The sequence below is a fragment of the Bombina bombina genome, chromosome 1, assembly GCF_027579735.1.
Source record: "Bombina bombina isolate aBomBom1 chromosome 1, aBomBom1.pri, whole genome shotgun sequence".
Taxonomy (NCBI): domain Eukaryota; kingdom Metazoa; phylum Chordata; class Amphibia; order Anura; family Bombinatoridae; genus Bombina; species Bombina bombina.
In genome coordinates, this window is record NC_069499.1 from 300,593,239 (window position 1) to 300,618,539 (window position 25,301).

The 25,301-nt window shown below is 40.3% G+C and overlaps 1 protein-coding gene across 1 annotated transcript in view; it reads right to left on the reverse strand.

The window, feature by feature from the left end:
* PDIA5 (protein disulfide isomerase family A member 5) overlaps window positions 1-25,301 on the reverse strand; it is a 326,999-nt gene that overhangs the window by 253,176 nt on the left and 48,522 nt on the right. Inside the window, exon 2 of the mRNA XM_053698070.1 lies at window positions 1,079-1,205. Within this exon, the coding sequence (XP_053554045.1) occupies window positions 1,079-1,205 (127 nt within the window). The remainder of the gene's footprint in view (window positions 1-1,078; window positions 1,206-25,301) is intronic.

Genomic DNA, 25,301 nt, shown 5'->3' on the forward strand with positions numbered 1-25,301 from the left:
ACTCCCGCCAACAGAGCCTCAAACACAACGACCTGTATACAAGTGACCTAACAAAAACATAGTTTGATCATGGTTGCCAGCTGTAGGGGATTGGAACCTTTATGATTGACACAAATAATTAATCTAGCAGTTTAGGTAGGTATGCTCGGAGTGCTCAGCCTTGAAAGATACACAGTACACTATACATTTTAATTAGGATTATATTGCTAAAAGAAAAATATAAATGGTTATGAGAACAAATCTTTATTATGCCTAATAAATATTTGTTTTCTATACGTTTTTGTGCAATGTGCAGGAAGGCAGCTTCATCACTGTTTGTTGAATGCGTATAATTTTTTAGTTTTCCAGATAAAATGTGAGCAGGGTTATTTGGTAAACAGACTGAAGCAGATTTTTTTGTGAAACGTTTAACAGAGAAATCAAGAACAGATTGATTTTTGATAGAAGAGCAGTGGAGATTCATTTTTAAGTCAGTCTGAATTGATTGTGTTAAACAACAACTTGTACACAATGGGTATTAACTTGTGTCCTGTTTATGAGATGTGAGCATGCAAAGGCATTTCCCTATCTGTTCATCACCTGATTAGATCAAGTTCCTTCTGTATGTATTTACAGTGAATCAGTCTGATCTACCTACCTGCCAGTGTATGATCCTATTCGAAGAAAAGTATTGCTAAATCTATCATCATTGCTTTGTTTCAGTATAAATTTAACGTAAAAGTTATCTTATGTCATAGCATTTGTGTCATCATCCCTTTTTCAGGGGTAAAACCAGCCTAGTAAAATGAAATAAGTTGGATGAAGCACTGCTACCCTATCTTCACCTACAGAAAAAAAATTATACAAGTTGTCACACTGTGAAAGGATAGAAAAGCAAATCTTATGAGAGTGCACAACATAGTAATGCTGACGACAATATGCAGTGAACAATCCCATTTAACACCAAAGAAATCTTTTCAATGGAAAAGTGTGTTTGAAAACATTGCAGGGTGAAATGGCAGGCAGCAGCTACAGACGATTTAGAGAGAGTATATGGTTTGTATAACAATTGCTGTAATGAAACTTTACCCCTTCTTACCTGATTTAGAGTATAACGCAAGGACATTATTCCGTGTGCGCAGCAGTTTTTTAAAATCTTTATGGTCACTGATTTTTTCAATGAGAGGAGATATCTTAAGTGATTGCAACAAGGATGGGAGGACAATCTGAAGAGAAACAAAAAAAACAAAAAACGTCAATTTACAGGAACCTTCAAAATGTGTGGCAATTCATGTGTCAAAGTATTAAAGGGACAGTAAAGTAAAAATTAAAAAAACTTTCATGAATCAGATTGTGTGCAATTTAAAACTACTAATCTATCTCCCTCCTCCTCCCCCTGTGCCCCCCCTCACCACACGCTTTCCTTATGGAACATAGGGTAATTCAGCCCAACAACACTATATCTGCCCGCATATACCACATATACCATATACCTTTACACTTCAGTATTGATTTGTGTTCTTTAACTGTCAGGGTTACTGAATATGGCATCACCTGCCATATATTTCTCCATTATAAAAAACATAATTTATGCTTACCTGATAAATTCCTTTCTTCTGTAGTGTGATCAGTCCACGGGTCATCATTACTTCTGGGATATTACTCCTCCCCAACAGGAAGTGCAAGAGGATTCACCCAGCAGAGCTGCATATAGCTCCTCCCCTCTACGTCACTCCCAGTCATTCGACCAAGGACCAACGAGAAAGGAAAAGCCAAGGGTGAAGTGGTGACTGGAGTATAAATCAAAAAATATTTACCTGCCTTAAAAACAGGGCGGGCCGTGGACTGATCACACTACAGAAGAAAGGAATTTATCAGGTAAGCATAAATTATGTTTTCTTCTGTTAAGTGTGATCAGTCCACGGGTCATCATTACTTCTGGGATACCAATACCAAAGCAAAAGTACACGGATGACGGGAGGGATAGGCAGGCTCTTTATACAGAAGGAACCACTGCCTGAAGAACCTTTCTCCCAAAAATAGCCTCCGATGAAGCAAAAGTGTCAAATTTGTAAAATTTGGAAAAAGTATGAAGCGAAGACCAAGTTGCAGCCTTGCAAATCTGTTCAACAGAGGCCTCATTCTTGAAGGCCCAAGTGGAAGCCACAGCTCTAGTAGAATGAGCTGTAATTCTTTCAGGAGGCTGCTGTCCAGCAGTCTCATAAGCTAAACGAATTATGCTACGAAGCCAAAAAGAAAGAGAGGTAGCGGAAGCTTTTTGACCTCTCCTCTGCCCAGAGTAAATGACAAACAGAGAAGACGTTTGTCGAAATTCCTTAGTTGCCTGTAAGTAAAATTTTAGAGCACGGACTACATCCAGGTTGTGCAGTAGACGTTCCTTCTTTGAAGAAGGATTTGGGCATAAGGAAGGAACAACAATCTCTTGATTGATATTCCTGTTAGTAACTACCTTAGGTAAGAACCCAGGTTTAGTACGCAGGACTACCTTATCCGAATGAAAAATCAAATAAGGAGAATCACAATGTAAGGCTGATAATTCAGAGACTCTTCGAGCCGAGGAAATAGCCATTAAAAATAGAACTTTCCAAGATAACAACTTTATATCAATGGAATGAAGGGGTTCAAACGGAACGCCCTGTAAAACATTAAGAACAAGGTTTAAACTCCATGGTGGAGCAACAGTTTTAAACACAGGCTTAATTCTGGCCAAAGCCTGACAAAAAGCCTGGACGTCAGGAACTTCTGACAGACGTTTGTGTAACAGAATGGACAGAGCTGAGATCTGTCCCTTTAATGAACTAGCAGATAAACCCTTTTCTAAACCTTCTTGTAGAAAAGACAATATCCTAGGAATCCTAACCTTACTCCAAGAGTAACCTTTGGATTCACACCAATATAGGTATTTACGCCATATCTTATGGTAAATCTTTCTGGTAACAGGTTTCCTAGCCTGTATTAAGGTATCAATAACTGACTCAGAAAATCCACGTCTTGATAAAATCAAGCGTTCAATTTCCAAGCAGTCAGCTTCAGAGAAGTTAGATTTTGATGTTTGAAGGGACCCTGTATCAGAAGGTCCTGTTTCAGAGGTAGAGACCAAGGTGGACAGGATGACATGTCCACCAGGTCTGCATACCAAGTCCTGCGTGGCCACGCAGGTGCTATTAGAATCACTGATGCTCTCTCTTGTTTGATTCTGGCAATCAATCGAGGAAGCAACGGGAAGGGTGGAAACACGTAAGCCATCCTGAAGTCCCAAGGTGCTGTCAGAGCATCTATCAGGACTGCTCCTGGATCCCTGGATCTGGACCCGTAACGAGGAAGCTTGGCGTTCTGTCGAGACGCCATGAGATCTATCTCTGGTTTGCCCCAACGTCGAAGTATTTGGGCAAAGACCTCCGGATGAAGTTCCCACTCCCCCGGATGAAAAGTCTGACGACTTAAGAAATCCGCCTCCCAGTTCTCCACTCCCGGGATGTGGATTGCTGACAGGTGGCAAGAGTGAGACTCTGCCCAGCAAATTATCTTTGATACTTCCATCATAGCTAGGGAGCTTCTTGTCCCTCCCTGATGGTTGATGTAAGCTACAGTCGTGATGTTGTCCGACTGAAACCTGATGAACCCCCGTGTTGTCAACTGGGGCCAAGCCAGGAGGGCATTGAGAACTGCTCTCAATTCCAGAATGTTTATTGGCAGGAGACTCTCCTCCTGACTCCATTGTCCCTGAGCCCTCAGAGAATTCCAGACGGCACCCCAACCTAGAAGGCTGGCGTCTGTTGTTACAATTGTCCAGTCTGGTCTGCTGAATGGCATCCCCCTGGACAGATGTGGCCGAGAAAGCCACCATAGAAGAGAATTTCTGGTCTCTTGATCCAGATTCAGAGAAGGGGATAAGTCTGAGTAATCCCCATTCCACTGACTTAGCATGCACAGTTGCAGTGGTCTGAGGTGTAAGCGTGCAAAGGGTACTATGTCCATTGCCGCTACCATTAAGCCGATTACCTCCATGCATTGAGCCACTGACGGGTGTTGAATGGAATGAAGGGTGCGGCAAGCACTTTGAAGTCTTGTTAGCCTGTCCTCTGTCAGGTAAATCTTCATCTCTACAGAATCTATAAGAGTCCCCAGGAAGGGAACTCTTGTGAGTGGAACGAGTGAACTTTTCTTTTCGTTCACCTTCCATCCATGTGACCTTAGAAATGCCAGCACTAACTCTGTATGAGACTTGGCAGTTTGAAAGCTTGAAGCTTGTATCAGAATGTCGTCTAGGTATGGAGCTACCGAGATTCCCCGCGGTCTTAGTACCGCCAGAAGAGCACCCAGAACCTTTGTGAAGATTCTTGGAGCTGTAGCCAATCCGAATGGAAGAGCCACAAACTGGTAATGCCTGTCTAGGAAGGCAAACCTTAGGTACCGATAATGATCTTTGTGAATCGGTATGTGAAGGTAAGCATCTTTTAAATCTACAGTGGTCATGTATTGACCCTCTTGGATCATAGGTAAAATTGTCCGAATAGTCTCCATCTTGAACGATGGAACTCTTAGGAATTTGTTTAGGATCTTTAAGTCCAGGATTGGTCTGAAAGTTCCCTCTTTTTTGGGAACCACAAACAGATTTGAGTAAAACCCCTGTCCCTGTTCCGATCGTGGAACTGGATGGATTACTCCCATTAACAAGAGCTCTTGTACGCAGCGTAGAAACGCCTCTTTCTTTGTCTGGATTGTTGACAATCTTGACAGATGAAATCTCTCTCTTGGAGGAGAGTATTTGAAGTCCAGAAGGTATCCCTGAGATATTATCTCTAGCGCCCAGGGATCCTGAACATCTCTTGCCCAAGCCTGGGCGAAGAGAGAAAGTCTGCCCCCCACTAGATCCGATCCCGGATCGGGGGCCCTCAATTCATGCTGTTTTAGGGGCAGCAGCAGGTTTCCTAGTCTGCTTGCCCTTGTTCCAGGACTGGTTAGGTTTCCAGCCTTGTCTGTAGCGAGCAACAGCTCCTTCCTGTTTTGGTGCAGAGGAAGTTGATGCTGCTCCTGCTTTGAAATTACGAAAGGAACGAAAATTAGACTGTCTAGTCTTGGCTTTGTCCTGAGGCAGGGCATGGCCTTTACCTCCTGTAATGTCAGCGATAATCTCTTTCAACCCGGGCCCGAATAAGGTCTGCCCTTTGAAAGGTATATTAAGCAATTTAGACTTAGAAGTAACATCAGCTGACCAGGATTTTAGCCACAGCGCCCTGCGTGCCTGAATGGCGAATCCTGAATTTTTCGCCGTAAGTTTAGTAAGATGTACTACGGCCTCCGAAATGAATGAATTAGCTAGTTTAAGGACTCTAAGCCTGTCCGTAATGTCGTCCAGAGTAGCTGAACCAATGTTCTCTTCCAGAGACTCAATCCAGAATGCCGCTGCAGCCGTGATCGGCGCAATGCATGCAAGGGGTTGCAATATAAAACCTTGTTGAACAAACATTTTCTTAAGGTAACCCTCTAACTTTTTATCCATTGGATCTGAAAAAGCACAGCTATCCTCCACCGGGATAGTGGTACGCTTAGCTAAGGTAGAAACTGCTCCCTCCACCTTAGGGACCGTTTGCCATAAGTCCCTTGTGGTGGCGTCTATTGGAAACATTTTTCTAAATATCGGAGGGGGTGAGAACGGCACACCGGGTCTATCCCACTCCTTAGTAACAATTTCAGTAAGTCTCTTAGGTATAGGAAAAACCTCAGTACTCGTCGGTACCGCAAAATATTTATCCAACCTACACATTTTCTCTGGTATTGCAACTGTGTTACAATCATTCAGAGCCGCTAACACCTCCCCTAGTAATACACGGAGGTTTTCCAGTTTAAATTTAAAATTTGAAATATCTGAATCCAGTCTGTTTGGATCAGAACCGTCACCCACAGAATGAAGTTCTCCGTCCTCATGTTCTGCCACCTGTGACGCAGTGTCTGACATGGCCCTAATATTATCAGCGCACTCTGTTCTCACACCAGAGTGATCACGCTTACCTCTTAGTTCTGGTAATTTAGCCAAAACCTCAGTCATAACAGTAGCCATATCCTGTAATGTGATTTGTAATGGCCGCCCAGATGTACTCGGCGCTACAATATCACGCACCTCCCTCTGAGCGGGAGATGTAGGTACTGACACGTGAGGCGAGTTAGTCGGCATAACTCTCCCCTCGTTGTTTGGTGAAATTTGTTCAATTTGTACAGATTGACTTTTATTTAAAGTAGCATCAATACAGTTAGTACATAAATTTCTATTGGGCTCCACTTTGGCATTGCAACAAATGACACAGGTATCATCCTCTGAATCAGACATGTTTAACACACTAGCAAATAAACTTGCAACTTGGAAATACAATTCAATTAGAATAATATTAAAATGTACTGTGCCTTTAAGAAGCACAGAAGATCTATGACAGTTGAAAATTAATAAATTGAAACAGTTATAGCCTCAATCCTTGTAAACAACACAACTTTAGCAAAGGTTTAATCCCATTAGCAAAGATAACAAATTCTGAAAGCAGGAAACAAATTACAGAATAAACGTTTTTTATCTCAGTCAAACTATAATTCTCACAGCTCTGCTGAGAGAAATTACCTCCCTCAAAATAAGTTTTGAAGACCCCTGAGCTCTGTAGAGATGAACCGGATCATGCAGGGAATACAATGAGTTGCTGACTGAAATATTTGATGCATAGAAAAAGCGCCAAAAAACGGCCCCTCCCCCTCACACACAGCAGTGAGGGAGAACAGAAACTGTCAGAAAAACAGATTAAGCAACTGCCAAGTGGAAAAATAGTGCCCAAAATTTATTCACACAGTACCTCAGCAAATGAAAACTATTTTACATTCCAGCAAAAACGTTAAACATAATCTCTAGTTATTAAACAGCTTTATGTATTTCTTACAGTGTAATTCTAGTGAAGTACCATTCCCCAGAATACTGAAGTGTAAAGTATACATACATGACATTATATCGGTATGGCAGGATTTTCTCATCAATTCCATTGTCAGAAAATAAAAACTGCTACATACCTCTATGCAGATTCATCTGCCCGCTGTCCCCTGATCTGAAGTTTACCTCACTCCTCAGATGGCCGAGAACAGCAATATGATCTTAACTACTCCGGCTAAAATCATAGCAAAACTCTGGTAGATTCTTCTTCAAACTCTGCCAGAGAGGTAATAACACACTCCGGTGCTATTTTAAAATAACAAACTTTTGATTGAAGATATAAAACTAAGTATAATCACCATAGTCCTCTCACACATCCTATCTAGTCGTTGGGTGCAAGAGAATGACTGGGAGTGACGTAGAGGGGAGGAGCTATATGCAGCTCTGCTGGGTGAATCCTCTTGCACTTCCTGTTGGGGAGGAGTAATATCCCAGAAGTAATGATGACCCATGGACTGATCACACTTAACAGAAGAAATTAAAATTTTTACCAAAGTACCAATATATAACAAGATAACCACTCATGCGCGCACTAGATTGCCTCTTAATGTTATAAATGACTCCCTCACAGTGATCACTGATTGGCCCCTGATGTAATTTGTTTTCTGTTTCACTATATGCACTATCGTTATCAATTATGTACAAAAAAAAAAAAGAGGAGTATTGTTATGTTATCATAATGTTGTTTCCAATAAAAATTTATTTGAAAAGGAAAAAAAAAAACAAAAAAAAAAAAACTACTAATCTACTTATATTTTCTTCTCAGGAGAAACAATGCACTTCTGGAAAGGCTGAGTAAAAAACAAAACACTGCGCTAACTGGAAGCTAGATGCTAATTGGTGGCTGTATATAAATGCCTCGTCATTGGCTCACCTGATGTGTTCATCTAGCTCCCAGTAGTGCATTGCTCCCTTTTCAACAAAGGACACCAAAATAATGAAGCAAATTTTATAAAAGAAGTACATTGGAAAGTTGTTTAAAATTGTATGATGTATCTGAAACTTAAAATATACATTTTTTTAATGTCCCTTTAATCCAAGATTTATGGCATGACCTCCCAGCAGGGATATGTTCCTTAAAAATTTACATGAAATGGAAAATATTTAAATTTATATATAAACGCTCAAATTATGGGTTATCAAATGTGTACGTGAAAGGGTATACTATAACGGTTAAGAAGCTTTAGAAGCCCAATACTACAGCTATGTCAAATATGTTCATTCCATGGTTTTATTAAGAATACTACTTATACTGAGAGATTTTATGTATCCACCACTTTTACAGAACAAGATCTCTTTTGCTCTAAGGTTTTCCTCTGAATAATAAATGTCTTTTATCACTCATTTATAAAACAACATTATGTTTCGTTATAAGCTAATCTATTTAAATGTTTTGGTCATATCCCCCTTCTTTTGTTCAATTTAAAACCATACATGTTAAAGGTATTTAAATATTTATGGATGTTTTGCACTGTGCTGGAAAGGAACTTATGTCTTGGATATAAATCATTTTGTACTAATGAGAAATACAGAGCTTTTTGGGTGTACCAAGAAAAAAAGAGGAAGAGTTGCTAGATTATTGTATTTCAGCTTGAGGGGAAAAAACAAACTATTAATGTAATGAAAAAGGACCTCCTACTATAAATATGATGTATTAAAGCATACCTCCCAACCGACCTGGATTGTGCGGGACAGTCCCAAACGCTGTCGGTCCCGCTGAGATAACCTACAGTCCTCTCTCTGCCTGCTGTGACACAGTAACTCTGCACACAACAAACTTTTTTTTTTTTTACTTTATTAGGATCAGCAATAAGGGATACAATAATCAAAGGTAAATCCAATACCTGTAGCACAAATACAAGATGAAGCACCCTAGAACATTATACAATAATGCATTACAACATGAGGTTATTTAAAGTAAGCAGATGACAGGGATTTACTTGCAAGTAAAGAAATTAGACTGCAACAGAAATCTCAGACAGAAGGTGCACAATGGAATCACAATGATCCAAAGTAGAAGTGGTTTAAAAGAGAAAGATAAAAGTATTATTAAAATAATGGAGAGAAATTATAAATGGCTGTGTTGCATTTCTAAGAAAAAGAAAAAAATATTTGTTCATATTAAAATAACATTTTTAACAACAAAAAACAAATGCTGTAAACCAAACTTACGTTTAAACCATTTGCTCTGGATACACCATCAAAACATTGGAGAATGATATAAAGATAAGAAACAAATACATTTTATATATGTACACAGTCACACGTTGAAATGTTAAAAGGTATGTTAATGTAGGCACTGTTTATACACTTTAAAATAAAAAATAAGACTTTTGTAAAGGGGAAGGAGATATGAATACGTATTAGTAAGGTAAGGCAGGAGCCTGATGGTGACTAGACTAGAGGGAGGCAGGGCCCCAGTGCTGGCTGGGAAAGGCAGAAGCTGTACCCCTTGAAGCTAGCTGATCAGAAAATGAAATATAATCGTTTTGGAGTCCCAGCCAGTGCTGGTCTTGGATTAGCGTTAATTGCATGCTGCTCATAATGAATTGTACTCGTCTCGCACCATCATGTAATACAGCACACCTCGCAAAATTTTCTGTGGAGAACACAAAAGCCAATTCAGGAAAATCTTGTGGCACTTAGGAGCTCAGCTGTCTAACTGATCATGTGTATTTATTTAGTACTGCAGTATTACTATAGGAGAGCTCAGCCTTGCTGTACAATGCAGTCTTTAACACTGCTATATCTCAACATACTTATTTGTTTGGTGCTTCTGTAGTAAAGCGGCATATTCTAGTAATCATATAGCAAGAGGTGAGCGTGTTTGTTTTAGTGTTGCTTTATCACAGGCTGTGTGTTTGTTTACTACTTGCATATCACTAGGCGCACATTTGTTTGCTGCTCTTATATCAATGACTGTGTTTGTACAGCGTTAAGGTATCAGACACCGGGTGTTTATTTAAAGGGACATGTTGCATTAGGGATAAAAGGAGATTTATGTTGAGCAACTGTGAGAAAGAAAAATATTTATCTATACTGTATTACCTTTTATATTTAAAAAAAAACAGAATTTATGCTTACCTGATAAATTACTTTCTCCAACGGTGTGTCCGGTCCACAGCGTCATCCTTACTTGTGGGATATTCTCTTCCCCAACAGGAAATGGCAAAGAGTCCCAGCAAAGCTGGCCATATAGTCCCTCCTAGGCTCCGCTCACCCCAGTCATTCGACCGACGGACAGGAGGAAATATATATAGGAGAAACCATATGGTACCGTGGTGACTGTAGTTAGAGAAAATAATTCATCAGACCTGATTAAAAAACCAGGGCGGGCCGTGGACCGGACACACAGTTGGAGAAAGTAATTTATCAGGTAAGCATAAATTCTGTTTTCTCCAACATTGGTGTGTCCGGTCCACGGAGTCATCCTTACTTGTGGGAACCAATACCAAAGCTTTAGGACACGGATGAAGGGAGGGAGCAAATCAGGTTACCTAAACGGAAGGCACCACAGCTTGCAAAACCTGTCTCCCAAAAATAGCCTCCGAAGAAGCAAAAGTATCAAATTTGTAAAATTTAGCAAAAGTGTGCAGTGAAGACCAAGTCGCTGCCTTACATATCTGGTCAACAGAAGCCTTGTTCTTGAAGGCCCATGTGGAAGCCACAGCCCTAGTGGAGTGAGCTGTGATTCTTTCAGGAGGCTGCCGTCCGGCAGTCTCGTAAGCCAATCGGATAATGCTTTTAAGCCAAAAGGAAAGAGAGGTAGAAGTCGCTTTTTGACCTCTCCTTTTACCAGAATAAACGACGAACAAGGAAGAGGTTTGTCTGAAATCTTTAGTAGCCTCTAAATAGAACTTTAGAGCACGGACAACGTCCAAATTGTGTAACAAACGTTCCTTCTTTGAAACTGGATTCGGACACAAAGAAGGTACAACTATCTCCTGGTTAATATTTTTGTTAGAAACAACCTTTGGAAGAAAACCAGGCTTAGTACGCAAAACCACCTTATCTGCATGGAACACCAGATAGGGCGGAGAACACTGCAGAGCAGATAACTCTGAAACTCTTCTAGCAGAAGAAATTGCAACCAAAAACAAAACTTTCCAAGATAGTAAATTAATATCTATGGAATGTAAAGGTTCAAACGGAACCCCTTGAAGAACTGAAAGAACTAGATTTAGACTCCAGGGAGGAGTCAAAGGTCTGTAAACAGGCTTAATCCGAACCAAAGCCTGAACAAATGCTTGAACATCTGGCACAGCTGCCAGTCTTTTGTGTAGTAAAACAGATAAAGCAGAGATCTGTCCCTTTAGAGAACTTGCAGATAATCCTTTCTCCAAACCTTCTTGTAGAAAGGAGAGAATCTTAGGAATTTTTATCTTATTCCATGGAAATCCTTTGGATTCACACCAACAGATATATTTTTTCCATATCTTATGGTAAATTTTTCTAGTTACAGGTTTTCTGGCCTGAACCAGAGTATCTATAACAGAATCTGAAAACCCACGCTTTGATAGAATCAAGCGTTCAATCTCCAAGCCGTCAGTTGGAGGGAGACCAGATTTGGATGTTCGAATGGACCCTGAACAAGAAGGTCCTGTCTCAAAGGTAGCTTCCATGGTGGAACCGATGACATATTCACCAGGTCTGCATACCAAGTCCTGCGTGGCCACGCAGGAGTTATCAAGATCACCGAGGCCCTCTCCTGATTGATCCTGGCTACCAGCCTGGGAATGAGAGGAAACGGTGGGAATACATAAGCTAGGTTGAAGGTCCAAGGTGCTACTAGTGTATCTACTAGAGTCGCCTTGGGATCCCTGGATCTGGACCCGTAGCAAGGGACCTTGAAGTTCTGACGAGACGCCATCAGATCCATGTCTGGAATGCCCCATAATTGAGTTATTTGGGCAAAGATTTCCGGATGGAGTTCCCACTCCCCCGGATGGAATGTCTGACGACTCAGAAAATCCGCTTCCCAATTTTCCACTCCTGGGATGTGGATCGCAGACAAGTGGCAGGAGTGATCCTCCGCCCATTGAATTATTTTGGTCACTTCTTTCAATCGCCAGGGAACTCTTTGTTCCCCCCTGATGATTGATATATGCAACGGTCGTCATGTTGTCTGATTGAAACCTTATGAATTTGGCCTTTGCTAGTTGAGGCCAAGCTCTGAGAGCATTGAATATCGCTCTCAGTTCCAGAATGTTTATCGGGAGAAGAGACTCTTCCCGAGACCATAGTCCCTGAGCTTTCAGGGATTCCCAGACCGCGCCCCAGCCCACCAGACTGGCGTCAGTCGTGACAATGACCCACTCTGGTCTGCGGAAGCTCATTCCCTGGGATAGATGGTCCAGGGTCAGCCACCAACGGAGTGAATCTCTGGTCTTTTGATCTACTTGAATCATTGGAGACAAGTCTGTATAATCCCCATTCCACTGACTGAGCATGCACAGTTGTAATGGTCTTAGATGAATTTGTGCAAAAGGAACTATGTCCATTGTTGCAACCATCAATCCTACTACTTCCATGCACTGCGCTATGGAAGGACGAGGAACAGAATGAAGCACTTGACAAGAGCTTAGAAGTTTTGATTTTCTGACCTCTGTCAGAAAAATCCTAATTTCTAAGGAATCTATTATTGTTCCCAAGAAGGGAACTCTTGTTGACGGGGACAGAGAACTTTTTTCTTTGTTCACCTTCCATCCGTGAGATCTGAGAAAGGCTAGAACGATCTCCGTAAGAGCCTTTGCTTTTGACAGAGACGACGCTTGTATTAGAATGTCGTCCAAGTAAGGTACTACTGCAATGCCCCTTGGTCTTAGAACCGCTAGAAGGGACCCTAGCACCTTTGTGAAAATCCTTGGAGCAGTGGCCAACCCGAATGGGAGGGCCACAAACTGGTAATGCTTGTCCAGAAAAGCGAACCTTAGGAACTGATGATGTTCCTTGTGGATAGGAATATGTAGGTACGCATCCTTTAGATCCACGGTAGTCATAAACTGACTTTCCTGGATGGTGGGTAGAATCGTTCAAATAGTTTCCATTTTGAACGATGGTACCCTGAGAAATTTGTTTAGGATCTTCAAATCCAAAATTGGTCTGAACGTTCCCTCTTTTTTGGGAACTACGAACAGATTGGAATAAAATCCCATTCCTTGTTCCTTTATTGGAACTGGGTGTATCACTCCTGTTACAAACTGCTGTTTGTAACTGGCCCTTTAAATGGAAAATTGCCCTGCTTCCCTGGATTTTGGAGAAGCCTATTTGCCAGCCTCCTTCCACATGACTATGGCCCCTGTAAGATTGTGCCCCTGAGAGTATATTGACTTTTGTTGGGTGTGTGTGGCCCTTTGGGAACTGTCTGGGGACATATTGTGACTTTGGTGAACAATGCCCCCTTTAAGACTATGTCCCCAGACCTGTGAAATGACTTGTCCCTGGCTTTCTCCCACTTGGTTCAGTTTCATTGTGTGCCATTAAGAGTTAAATTTTGTTCAGCTTCAAGAAACCTATACTAAATACAAGTCTGCTGGGATCAGCTCTAATTAGGTTTAGTGATCAACTTTCCCATTGTCTAATCAGACTAGTATTGATAAGGTGGACTGCATTGTTTTATTGTGTGTAAAATGTTATCTGCTGAAGTAATGTTGTGGCCTGTCAAAGGGAGTGTCTCTCTATCTCAGTGTTTTTCAACCAGTGTGCCGTGGCACACTAGTGTGCCGTGACAGATCCTCAGGTGTGCCACGGCAGACTGACAACAGTGTGACATATTTTTTAAACTTTGCTTGTTTTTACTCCCAGTGCAGGGGTAGTTTGTAGGAGGCATGGCATAACAGCACAATACATACAGTATGTGTTTGTTTGTGTGTATGTGTATACATATATGCTGTATTAGGCTACAATGTGTGATTTTTTTTTAAATTTTGGGATGGTGGTGTGCCACAGGATTTTTTAATGTAAAAAAGTGTGCCACGGCAAAAAAAAGGTTAAAAATCACTGCTCTATCTAATATCAAATGTGTGATGGGGGATTTTATGCCTCCCCCTGAGAGTGTCCTGTTTGCATGTAACCTCAATAAAAAGGAGGCTGTGTGCTCCAGCACATCAGACCTATTTCTGTCCCTCTAACTTGCAGCTTTGACTCATGTTTGTAGGGGACAGCTTATAATCACTACAGGGATTGCTATGTTTTTCATACTCCCTTAGCTACAGGGATTGCTACAGAAGGAAGAGGTTCGCCTACTGGAGCCTGGTCGTAGGTCCAGGGCGCAGAGCAGACGGCGAGATACCAGCCCAGCAGCGGTGGTTCATATAGTCTGCATTACTGATGGTGGCTACGCAGTAGTTATAGTGTCCACGGTGCTGCTGCTCCTTTGGTGAGCGCTAGGAGCATCCTTTTCTACGGTCCAACTTCCAGCCAGCCTGGAGGCAACCGTAACAACTCCCATTTTTAACAGGTCTTCTACACAATGTAAGAATGCCTGTCTCTTTATTTGGTTTGAGGATAAGCGAGATCTGTGGAACCTTCCCCTTGGGGGTAGTTCCTTGAATTCCAGGAGATAACCTTGAGAAACTATTTCTAGCGCCCAAGGATCCTGAACATCTCTTGCCCAAGCCTGAGCAAAGAGAGAGAGTCTGCCCCCCACTAGATCCGGTCCCGGATTGGGGGCTACTCCTTCATGCTGTTTTGTTAGCAGTGGCAGGCTTCTTGGCCTGCTTACCCTTGTTCCAGCCTTGCATTGGTTTCCAGGCTGGTTTGGGTTGTGAGGTATTACCCTCTTGCTTAGAGGATGCAGAATTAGAGGCTGGTCCGTTTCTGCGAAAAGGACGAAAATTAGGCTTATTTTTAGCCTTAAAAGACCTATCCTGTGGAAGGGCGTGGCCCTTTCCCCCAGTGATGTCTGAAATAATCTCTTTCAATTCTGGTCCAAATAAAGTTTTACCTTTGAAAGGGATGTTAAGCAATTTTGTCTTGGATGACACATCCGCTGACCAAGACTTTAGCCAAAGCGCTCTGCGCGCCACGATAGCAAACCCTGAATTTTTCGCCGCTAATCTAGCTAATTGCAAAGCGGCATCTAAAATAAAAGAGTTAGCCAATTTAAGTGCGTTAACTCTGTCCATAACCTCCTCATATGGAGTTTCTCTACTGAGCGACTTTTCTAGTTCCTTGAACCAGAACCACGCTGCCGTAGTGACAGGAACAATGCATGAAATTGGTTGTAGAAGGTAGCCTTGCTGTACAAAAATCTTTTTAAGCAAACCTTCCAATTTTTTATCCATAGGATCTTTGAAAGCACAACTATCTTCGATAGGAATAGTAGTGCGTTTGTTTAGAGTAGAAACTGCCCCCTCGACCTTGGGGACTGTCTGCCATAAGTCCTTTCTGGGGTCGACCATAGGAAATAATTTCTTAAATATAGGGGGGGGGGGGACAAAAAGGTATGCCGGGCTTTTCCCACTCCTTATTTACTATGTCCGCCACCCGCTTGGGTATAGGAAAAGCGTCGGGGGGCACCAGAACCTCTAGGAACTTGTCCATCTTGCATAATTTCTCTGGAATGACCAAGTTGTCACAATCATCCAGAGTAGATAACACCTCCTTAAGCAGTGCGCGGAGATGTTCTAATTTAAATGTCACAACATCAAGTTCAGCTTGTTGAGAAATTTTTCCTGAATCTGAGATTTCTCCATCAGACAAAACCTCCCTCATGGCCCCTTCAGATTGGTGTGAGGGTATGACAGAACAATTATCATCAGCGCCCTCCTGCTCTTCAGTGTTTAAAACAGAGCAATCGCGCTTTCTCTGATAAGTAGGCATTTTGGATAAAAGATTTGCTATGGAGTTATCCATTACAGCCGTTAATTGTTGCATGGTAATAAGTATTGGCGCACTAGATGTACTAGGGGCCTCCTGCATGGGCAAAACTGGTGTAGACACAGTAGGAGATGATGTAGTATCATGTTTACTCCCCTCATTTGAAAAATCATCTTGGGCAATATCATTATCTGTGGCAGTACTGTCCTTACTTTGTTTGGACGCTATGGCACAATTATCACATAAATTTAAATGGGGAGACACATTGGCTTTCATACATATAGAACATAGCTTATCTGAAGGTACAGACATGTTAAACAGGCTTAAACTTGTCAACAAAGCACAAAAAACGTTTTAAAATAAAACCGTTACTGTCTCTTTAAATTTCAAACAGAAAACACTTTATTACTGAATATGTGAAAAAGTATGAAGGAATTGTTAAAGCATTAAAAGTATTGCACACCAAATTTCAGAGCTTTAACCCTTAAAATAACGGAACCGGAGCCGTTTTTAAATTTAACCCCTATACAGTCCCAGCTATAGTCTTTGCTGAGACCCAACCAAGCCCAGAGGGGAATACGATACCAAATGACGCCTTCTAGAAGCTTTTTTAGTGATTCTTAGATCCTCACACATGCATCTGCATGCCCTGCTCTCCAAAAACAACTGCGCAGTAATGGCGCGAAAATGAGGCTCAGTCTATAACTAGAAAGGCCCCCTGACTGAAAAAGGTGTCCAACACAGTGCCTGCCGTTTTATAAACGTTCCCCAAGATTATAAATGCCAATTGTTAGCCTAAATCTGAATAATATGCCCAAATAAAGCAATCGATTTAGCCCATAAAAATGTCTACCAGTTTTTTAGCCCTTATTAAGCCCTTTATTCTGTATGTTTGACTAAGAAAATGGCTTACCGGTCCCCATGAGGGGAAATGACAGCCTTCCAGCATTACACAGTCTTGTTAGAAATATGGCTAGTCATACCTTAAGCAGAAAAGTCTGCTAACTGTTTCCCCCAACTGAAGTTACTTCATCTCAACAGTCCTATGTGGAAACAGCAATCGATTTTAGTTACTGTCTGCTAAAATCATCTTCCTCTTACAAACAGAAATCTTCATCCTTTTCTGTTTCAGAGTAAATAGTACATACCAGCACTATTTTAAAATAAACACTTGATAGAAGAATAAAAACTACATTTAAACACCAAAAAACTCTTAACCATCTCTGTGGAGATGTTGCCTGTGCAACGGCAAAGAGAATGACTGGGGTGGGCGGAGCCTAGGAGGGACTATATGGCCAGCTTTGCTGGGACTCTTTGCCATTTCCTGTTGGGGAAGAGAATATCCCACAAGTAAGGATGACGCCGTGGACCGGACACACCAATGTTGGAGAAAAACCACACACACACACACAACATAGATCAACTCACCAGAGGAACTGCTCTGTGAGCAGTTACCATTGAGTTTTTCTTGCTACTATCTTCTTCAGTAAAAACTAGCCAATCAGAATCATCAGTGCTGAATTCAGACTTTGCTTAGATCTGATGCCATTACACCATCATCCTGTGGGATTGCACTGTTATCTTGGGAGACTGCACAGTAAACGTCTCTAATCCGCAGAATATGGGAAACATATCCCATAATTTTATTTTGCACCAGGGGATTTTGTGTTTTATTTTGCTTTATCAGAAGTTATATGTTTGGTATTGCTAGATTGTTGGAAATGCGTTGTTTCACTGCATAATTTCAAGAAAATTTGATACACATTTAAATTCAGTTGACAGGTGTTAGTTTACACATACAATAAAACACATAAAAAAATGTAAAATTCCTGTGTGAATGGTCACAATTGTATTTAAAGAGACAAATCAAAATTATACTTTAATGATTCATTTAGAGGATCCAATTTAAAACAACTTTCCAATACATGATACTACTTAGCATGTGAGAATTAGGTTTTATGGCAAGATATTTTCTTGCTGTATGTTACATTCCTCAGGTAAGTGTCTAGAGATTCTGACCCCATTGATATATTTCTCCCAAGAGAATTTGACTAAGCTATAAAATTCTAACTAATTTTTTTTTCTCAAAAAAACAATTTTCCTCACAACTTAATAATTCCTGCGTACGATCTTTCCACATTTGTACAGATTGCACTGTAGCAGATTTCCAAGATCAGGGATCTAATACCATTTAAAGCCATCTGAAATAAGAGCTTCCTAATTTTACATTCATGTCTTGGCGGGATGTGTGAGTATCAGTATAAAGATGTCTTCAAATAAGTGTTTTGCAAATTGAAAGTCATATTATTTTGTCCCTTAAAGGTCGTAGTTGAGGGTATTAACATCAAATGTGCAGTAAAGATCCAATTTGCTTGCATCCTCTCCACAAAATAAGCATTTAACAACTTTTTTTTCAGACAAATATTGTAATATGTTTAAAAAAGTGCCCTTTTACGCACACACACAGATTTGTGTTTAATGTCCCTTTAAGATAAAAGAAAACGTAAAGTGTGACTCACACTGTGTGAGAGCAACATTGCCTCTAAGGTAAGAAACCAAAGCTTCTGCCTAGTTATGCAAAGCTGCAGGGTAACACAGGAGCCAAGGAAAAAAACAAGTACTTTGTACTGTGGGAGACAAAAGCGTTTTAAAATCAAATGATAAATATATGTTGGAAACTGCTGATAAATATTTTAGTGCCAAACACAGAAGACACAAATCCTCCTGCTGCTTATTGCCACATAACAAGCCACGGAGGAGAGCTCACACAAAGGATGCAGCCAAGGAGGGCACAATTTATCTTTATAAACCTACTGGCAAAAATATGTCAATTTTATCAGAAAAATAGCTGGCTAAACACATTTTTTTATTATAAAGCAATTCTTGAGATTGTGTATTTTTTGTGTAAAACAGATCGTGTTCAAAACAAGCAGTTCCAGGTTTGCTCGTTAGAGTGAAGCAATATCACTGTTCCAGGACCTTTTTAGCGGGGGCACCAACTGGCTGATTTTACTGACCACCCAAATATTAAGCTAAAATTAGCCAGTATTAACAACGTTGAATTTTTATTGCACAAATTATCATTAAATACATTTAGGTTATTTTTCGTGTTCGGCTCTTCTCTGAGCCGAATATCCTCTTCTGCAAATGAAACACAATAAGATCTGTGCATTGCCAGCATGTAGTTTCATCAATCCTATTAATACTTTATTATTATTATATTTAAATTTACATTGAGCCAAAATTAAGATTTGTATTTTAAAAGTTGTAAAGAAAAAAAAAAAGTGCAATTATTACACACTGAAATGAAACTTTGAAACCGTTTTACTGACAAGTGACTTGTCCACCTAGCAAGAGAGTGCTTTGCCTTACCTTATCAGATGAGAACTTCAAGATCCGCCGCTGTCGTCTGCATGTTTTTCCGCCAATTAACCCCTTGTCCCAATGGGCTTAGTAGCGCATGACGTGTATATGTATTATATATATATATATATATATATATATATATATATATATATATATATATATATATATATATATATATATATATATATATATATATATATATATATATATATATATATATATACACATACATACATATATGTACACACACACACATACATACGTCTCAAAATGTCCACTCTGTACTAGCCATTGGCGAGTAAAAAAAAAATTATACACTCCTATTGCAGCATTGACAAACACACATTTTGGGCTATGTGCTAAATATATTAGAAAGAAAAAGAAAAAAAGTAAAAAGGGGAGAAAAAAGAAAGAGTAAAGAGATATGAGCAGGGATAGGCAAGGTGTCCGTGACTAACCCTTGCAGTGTCCGCCACAATCTTAGAATATATTTTCTTTCTGATTAAATAATAGGAATAAAAAAAAATATGAAGTGTGAATAAAGTTAGTGGCTTGTCAAGTTATGGAATAAATAAAGCCTGAGTGAAATACTGGATGTGTATCTGCATCTGTATCTGTATAATAACACCCAGCTCTATACAAAAGACACAGTAGTGACACTGGCACATGTATATAGCCAGACAAGGGCTGGTTATAGGGTCAGTGGTATCTGCATCAGTATAACTACACCCAGCGCTATATAAATGACACAGTAGTGACACTGGCACATGGGTATAGCCAAAGAAACGTTGGTTATAGGATCAGTGGTATCTGCATCAGTATAACACCCAGCACTATATAATGACACTGGCTCATGGGTATAGCCAGAGGAGGGCTGGTTATAGAATCAGTGGTATCTGCATCAGTATAATAACACCAAGCACTATAAAAACATAATTTATGCTTACCTGATAAATTTATTTCTCTTGTAGTGTATCCAGTCCACGGATCATCCCAACAGGAAGTTGCAAGAGGATCACCCACAGCAGAGCTGCTATATAGCTCCTCCCCTCACTGCCATATCCAGTCATTCGACCGAAACAAGACGAGAAAGGAGAAACCATAGGGTGCAGTGGTGACTGTAGTTTAATTAAAATTTAGACCTGCCTTAAAAGGACAGGGCGGATACAAGAGAAAAATTTCTCTGGATACAAGAGAAAATTTTTTATCAGGTAAGCATAAATTATGTTTTCTCTTGTTAAGTGCATCCAGTCCACGGATCATCCATTACTTGTGGGATACCAATACCAAAGCTAAAGTACACGGATGATTGGAGGGACAAGGCAGGAACCACTGCCTGTAGAACCTTTCTCCCAAAAACAGCCTCCGAAGAAGCAAAAGTGTCAAATTTGTAAAATTTTGAAAAGGTGTGAAGCGAAGACCAAGTCGCAGCCTTGCAAATCTGTTCAACAGAGGCCTCATTTTTAAAGGCCCAGGTGGAAGCCACAGCTCTAGTAGAATGAGCTGTAATCCTTTCAGGGGGTTGCTGTCCAGCAGTCTCATAGGCTAAGCGTATTATGCTCCGAAGCCAAAAGGAGAGAGAGGTTGCCGAAGCTTTTTGACCTCTCCTCTGTCCAGAGTAAACGACAAACAGGGCAGATGTTTGACGAAAATCTTTAGTAGCCTGTAAGTAAAACTTCAAGGCACGGACTATGTCCAGATTATGCAAAAGACGTTCCTTCTTTGAAGAAGGATTAGGACACAATGATGGAACAACAATCTCTTGATTGATATTCCTGTTAGAAACCACCTTAGATAAAAACCCAGGTTTGGTACGCAGAACTACCTTGTCTGAATGAAAAATCAGATAAGGAGAATCACAATGTAAGGCAGATAACTCAGAGACTCTTTGAGCCGAGGAAATAGCCATCAAAAACAGAACTTTCCAAGATAAAAGTTTAATATCAATGGAATGAAGGGGTTCAAACGGAACTCCCTGAAGAACTTTAAGAATCAAGTTTAAGCTCCACGGGGGAGCAACAGTTTTAAACACAGGCTTAAACCTAATCAAAGCCTGACAAAATGCCTGGACGTCTGGAACTTCTGCCAGACGCTTGTGCAAAAGAATAGACAGAGCAGAGATCTGTCCTTTTAAAGAACTAGCTGATAAGCCTTTGTCCAAACCCTCTTGGAGAAAGGACAATATCCTAGGAATCCTAACCTTACTCCATGAGTAACTCTTGGATTAACACCAATAAAGATATTTACGCATGGTAGATTTTCCTGGTGACAGGCTTCCGAGCCTGTATTAAGGTATCAATGACTGACTCGGAGAAGCCACGCCTAGATGGAATCAAGCGTTCAATCTCCATGCAGTCAGTCTCAGAGAAAGTAGATTTGGATGATTGAAAGGACCTTGTATGAGAAGGTCCTGCCTCAGAGGCAGAGTCCATGGTGGAAGAGATGACATGTCCACTAGGTCTGCATACCAGGTCCTGCGTGGCCACGCAGGCGCTATCAGAATCACCAATGCTCTCTCCTGTTTGATTTTGGCAATCAGTCGAGGGAGCAGAGGGAACGGTGGAAACACATAGGCCAGGTTGAAGAACCAAGGAGCTGCTAGAGCATCTATCAGCGTTGCTCCCGGGTCCCTGGACCTGGATCCGTAACAAGGAAGCTTGGCGTTCTGGCGAGACGCCATGAGATCCAGTTCTGGTTTGCCCCAACGATGGACCAGTTGAGCAAACACCTCCGGATGGAGTTCCCACTCCCCCGGATGAAAAGTCTGATGACTTAGAAAATCCGCCTCCCAGTTCTCTACGCCTGGGATGTGGATTGCTGACAGGTGGCAAGAGTGAGACTCTGCCCAGCGAATTATCTTTGAGACTTCTAACATCGCTAGGCAACTCCTGATTCCCCCTTGATGGTTGATGTAAGCCACAGTCGTGATGTTGTCCGACTGAAATCTGATGAACCTCAGTGTTGCTAACTGAGGCCAAGCTAGAAGAGCATTGAATATTGCTTTTTTTTTTTTTTTTTTTAATTTCTTTTTTATTTTGCCCAGAAAAAAGAACAATTGACAATAGGTGTTCCAACACAAAAGCAGGTACAGTAACAATGTGCATCCACAAATAACCGATAATACAAAGCAGAATACAATCTCGCTTAGAAGTTGATAGGCACCTTCAGCGGATAGAGATGTACACCTAACTACTCAAGAAAAGACAGTTCTGACATGGCATATTTTCTTAATACATAAAAACCCTTACCAAAACCATAATTTTTAGTAATTTCCAATAATGCTATATTCTCCAGATCCTATCCGACACACACACAGGGAAAAAAGAAGAAAAGAAGAGGGGGAAAGAGGAAAGAAAAAAAAAAAAGCAACAAAACCACCCCCTCCCCTACTGGTTTTCACCACATTGTTTCGGGCAAGCAGCCATTCGCCTCTTAGGTTAGCTTCCAGTAAATAGAGAGAGTTCTTAAACGGCTGCAGGACCAATTTTTGAGTTTCCTGATCTAAAGATTGGATAAAAATCCCCCATTTATTTAAGAAGGACCTTATATTATTATCTATCTGTGCCTGTACTGAGGCTTGTTCTAGAAACATTTGATATGTTATCCCATTTTTAAATTCAGAAAATGTAGGTTCTTTATTAGACTGCCAGTGTTTTAATACAAGTTTCCTACCAAACAATATCATTGTGTTTATTAATAAATGGCTAGGGCCTGCTTCTTCCTGGGTTACTAGGAAAAAAAACTGCATGTTTACTTACTTGAAAGTATTGATTTAAGATTTTGGTGACCCAGAATGAAATTTTCCCCCAGAATCTTTGAATTACTGGGCAGAACCAAAAGAGATGGGTCATATCTGCTGCATAGTATTTGTATTTGCTACAGACTGTCTTCTCATGTTTTTTATCCCACCGGGCCTGCCAGCTGGGTGTATAGTAACATTGATACAAAATCTTTAACTGTTGTTCTTTAAAATATTCTCCTTTCATCGCCTTTGCTACCCTATCTCCAGAGTTCTTAATTATAACTGATTCTTGTGAATTTTCACCTATTAGATCCCATTTAAGTTCCAAATATCTTTTATTGCTTTGTTCTTGAGAGGTGAGTAAGGCATAATATGAGTGCGCAATAGAAAATTTTCCTACCTGAAACAGATTAATTATCTGCCTTAGTATATCATTGTCCCATTCTATTGCCTTTATTTTCCTACACTGATCAGCATAGTGACGTATTTGTAAATAAGAAAAGGCGATTTGGTATATTATATTCAGATTTACATTCATTAAAAGTTTTAATCGAGTTATCTTCTTTTTTGAGTAACTGTGAGATATAATTAATCCCTAGTTCTGACCAGGCATTGAATCTAGCTGAGTCATAGCCTTCCTCGAATTCCGGATTACCTTTAATTGTTAAAAAAGATGATCCTCTGTGGCTTATCCCAATTCTAGAACAAAATTGACACCAAGCCCGTATTGGTTGGTCTATGATTAGCATCCCCCTTATTTCTATGGGAATTAGTTTTAAAGGCATGTGTGTTAATGCTTTAAGGGCATAAGGTGCTACTAGGGCTCCTTCAATTTCGAGCAAGGAGAAATGTCCTTTGTCAGAAAACCAGTCCCAAACAAATTTTAAATTGGAGGCTATATTATACAGCTCAAAATCGGGAAGAGCCAAGCCTGCAGCCTCTTTCCTGGCACACAGACGTTTCAGCGCTACCCTAGGCTTTTTTTTGCACCAAATGAATTGTGTTATTAATTTATTGATTAGCTGACAGTCTTTCCTCAGTAATAAGAGTGGGAGGGCCTGAAAGATATATAAAAATTTGGGAAGAGAGATCATTTTTATTAAGTGTATTCGACCCATAAGAGATAGGGGCAGGTTCTTCCATCTTTCTAAATCTGCCTGGAGTGATGCAATGGCTGGTGCAAAATTTAAATTGTACCATCTCTTGGAGTTAGATGCAAATTTTATCCCTAAATATGTAATGTAATCTCTGGTCACTTTAAAGGGAATTTCTGGAGAGCTTTTTAGTTTGATAAGCCACATAAGTTCCGATTTTTCTTTATTGATTGCAAAGCCAGAAAAGGCCTGGAAAGCTTCTAAGGCTTCCACAATTATAGGCAAATTATATTTAAGATTTTGAGCAAAAATCAGAAGATTATCGGCATATATAGCTTGAGTTATTCTGTGACCTTCGATGTTGATCCCTAACAATTCTTGTCTAAACAATATTGCCAGAGGCTCTAACGCCAGATTAAAAAGCAGCGGGGATAACGGACAACCTTGTCTCGTTCCTCGATGAAGCGTGAATTGTTCTGAAGTTAGGGAGTTAACACTTAGAATCGCCCCTGTATTAGAGTATAGTAAGGCAATAATTTGAGAGAATTTACCCTGGATACCAAAATTATTAATGGTTGTGAACATATGATCCCAGAGTAGCGTATCAAACGCTTTTTGTGTATCAATCGAGATAATCGCAGCATCTTCTGAAAGTTTTTCTCCCCTTTCTTTTTTTAGTTCACAATAATTGATTGCCGTCTCTAGTTTCCTAAGGTTTTTAATAAGTGTCCTTCCTTTGATAAAACCAGTTTGGTCAGGATGGACCAGTTCACTAATCACTTTTTGAAGTCTGTCTGCTAATATGTGGGTTAGGATTTTGTAATCCACATTTAGCAAAGAGATGGGTCTATAAGACTCCATTAATTCTCTATTTTTACCTTGTTTATAGATTAAAATTATTCTAGATTCTAAAAAATATTTAGAAGGTGTTTGATTTTCCTGTAAGAAACCATTGAAAAGCTCACATAGAGTAGGGGTAATCGTATCTGCAAGAATTTTATATAATTCACCTGGGAGATCATCCGGGCCTGGCGCTTTGTTTAACTTCAATTTCACAATAGAGTTTTTAATCTCCTCTTCCTTAATTGGAGAGTTGAGGAGATCCAGGTCCTCTTTGGCTATTTGAGGTAATTTAATCCTATCCCAAAAGAGATCTCTTTTTATTTTATCTATGGGTTGATCCTGATATAGTTGTTTAAAGTAGTGCGCAAATTCCTCTAAGATATCATGAGGGAGAGTACAGGTTTTGTGTTTAGTTTTAATTACTGATATAATACTATTTGTTTTCCTTGTACTTACCAGTCTGGCCAGA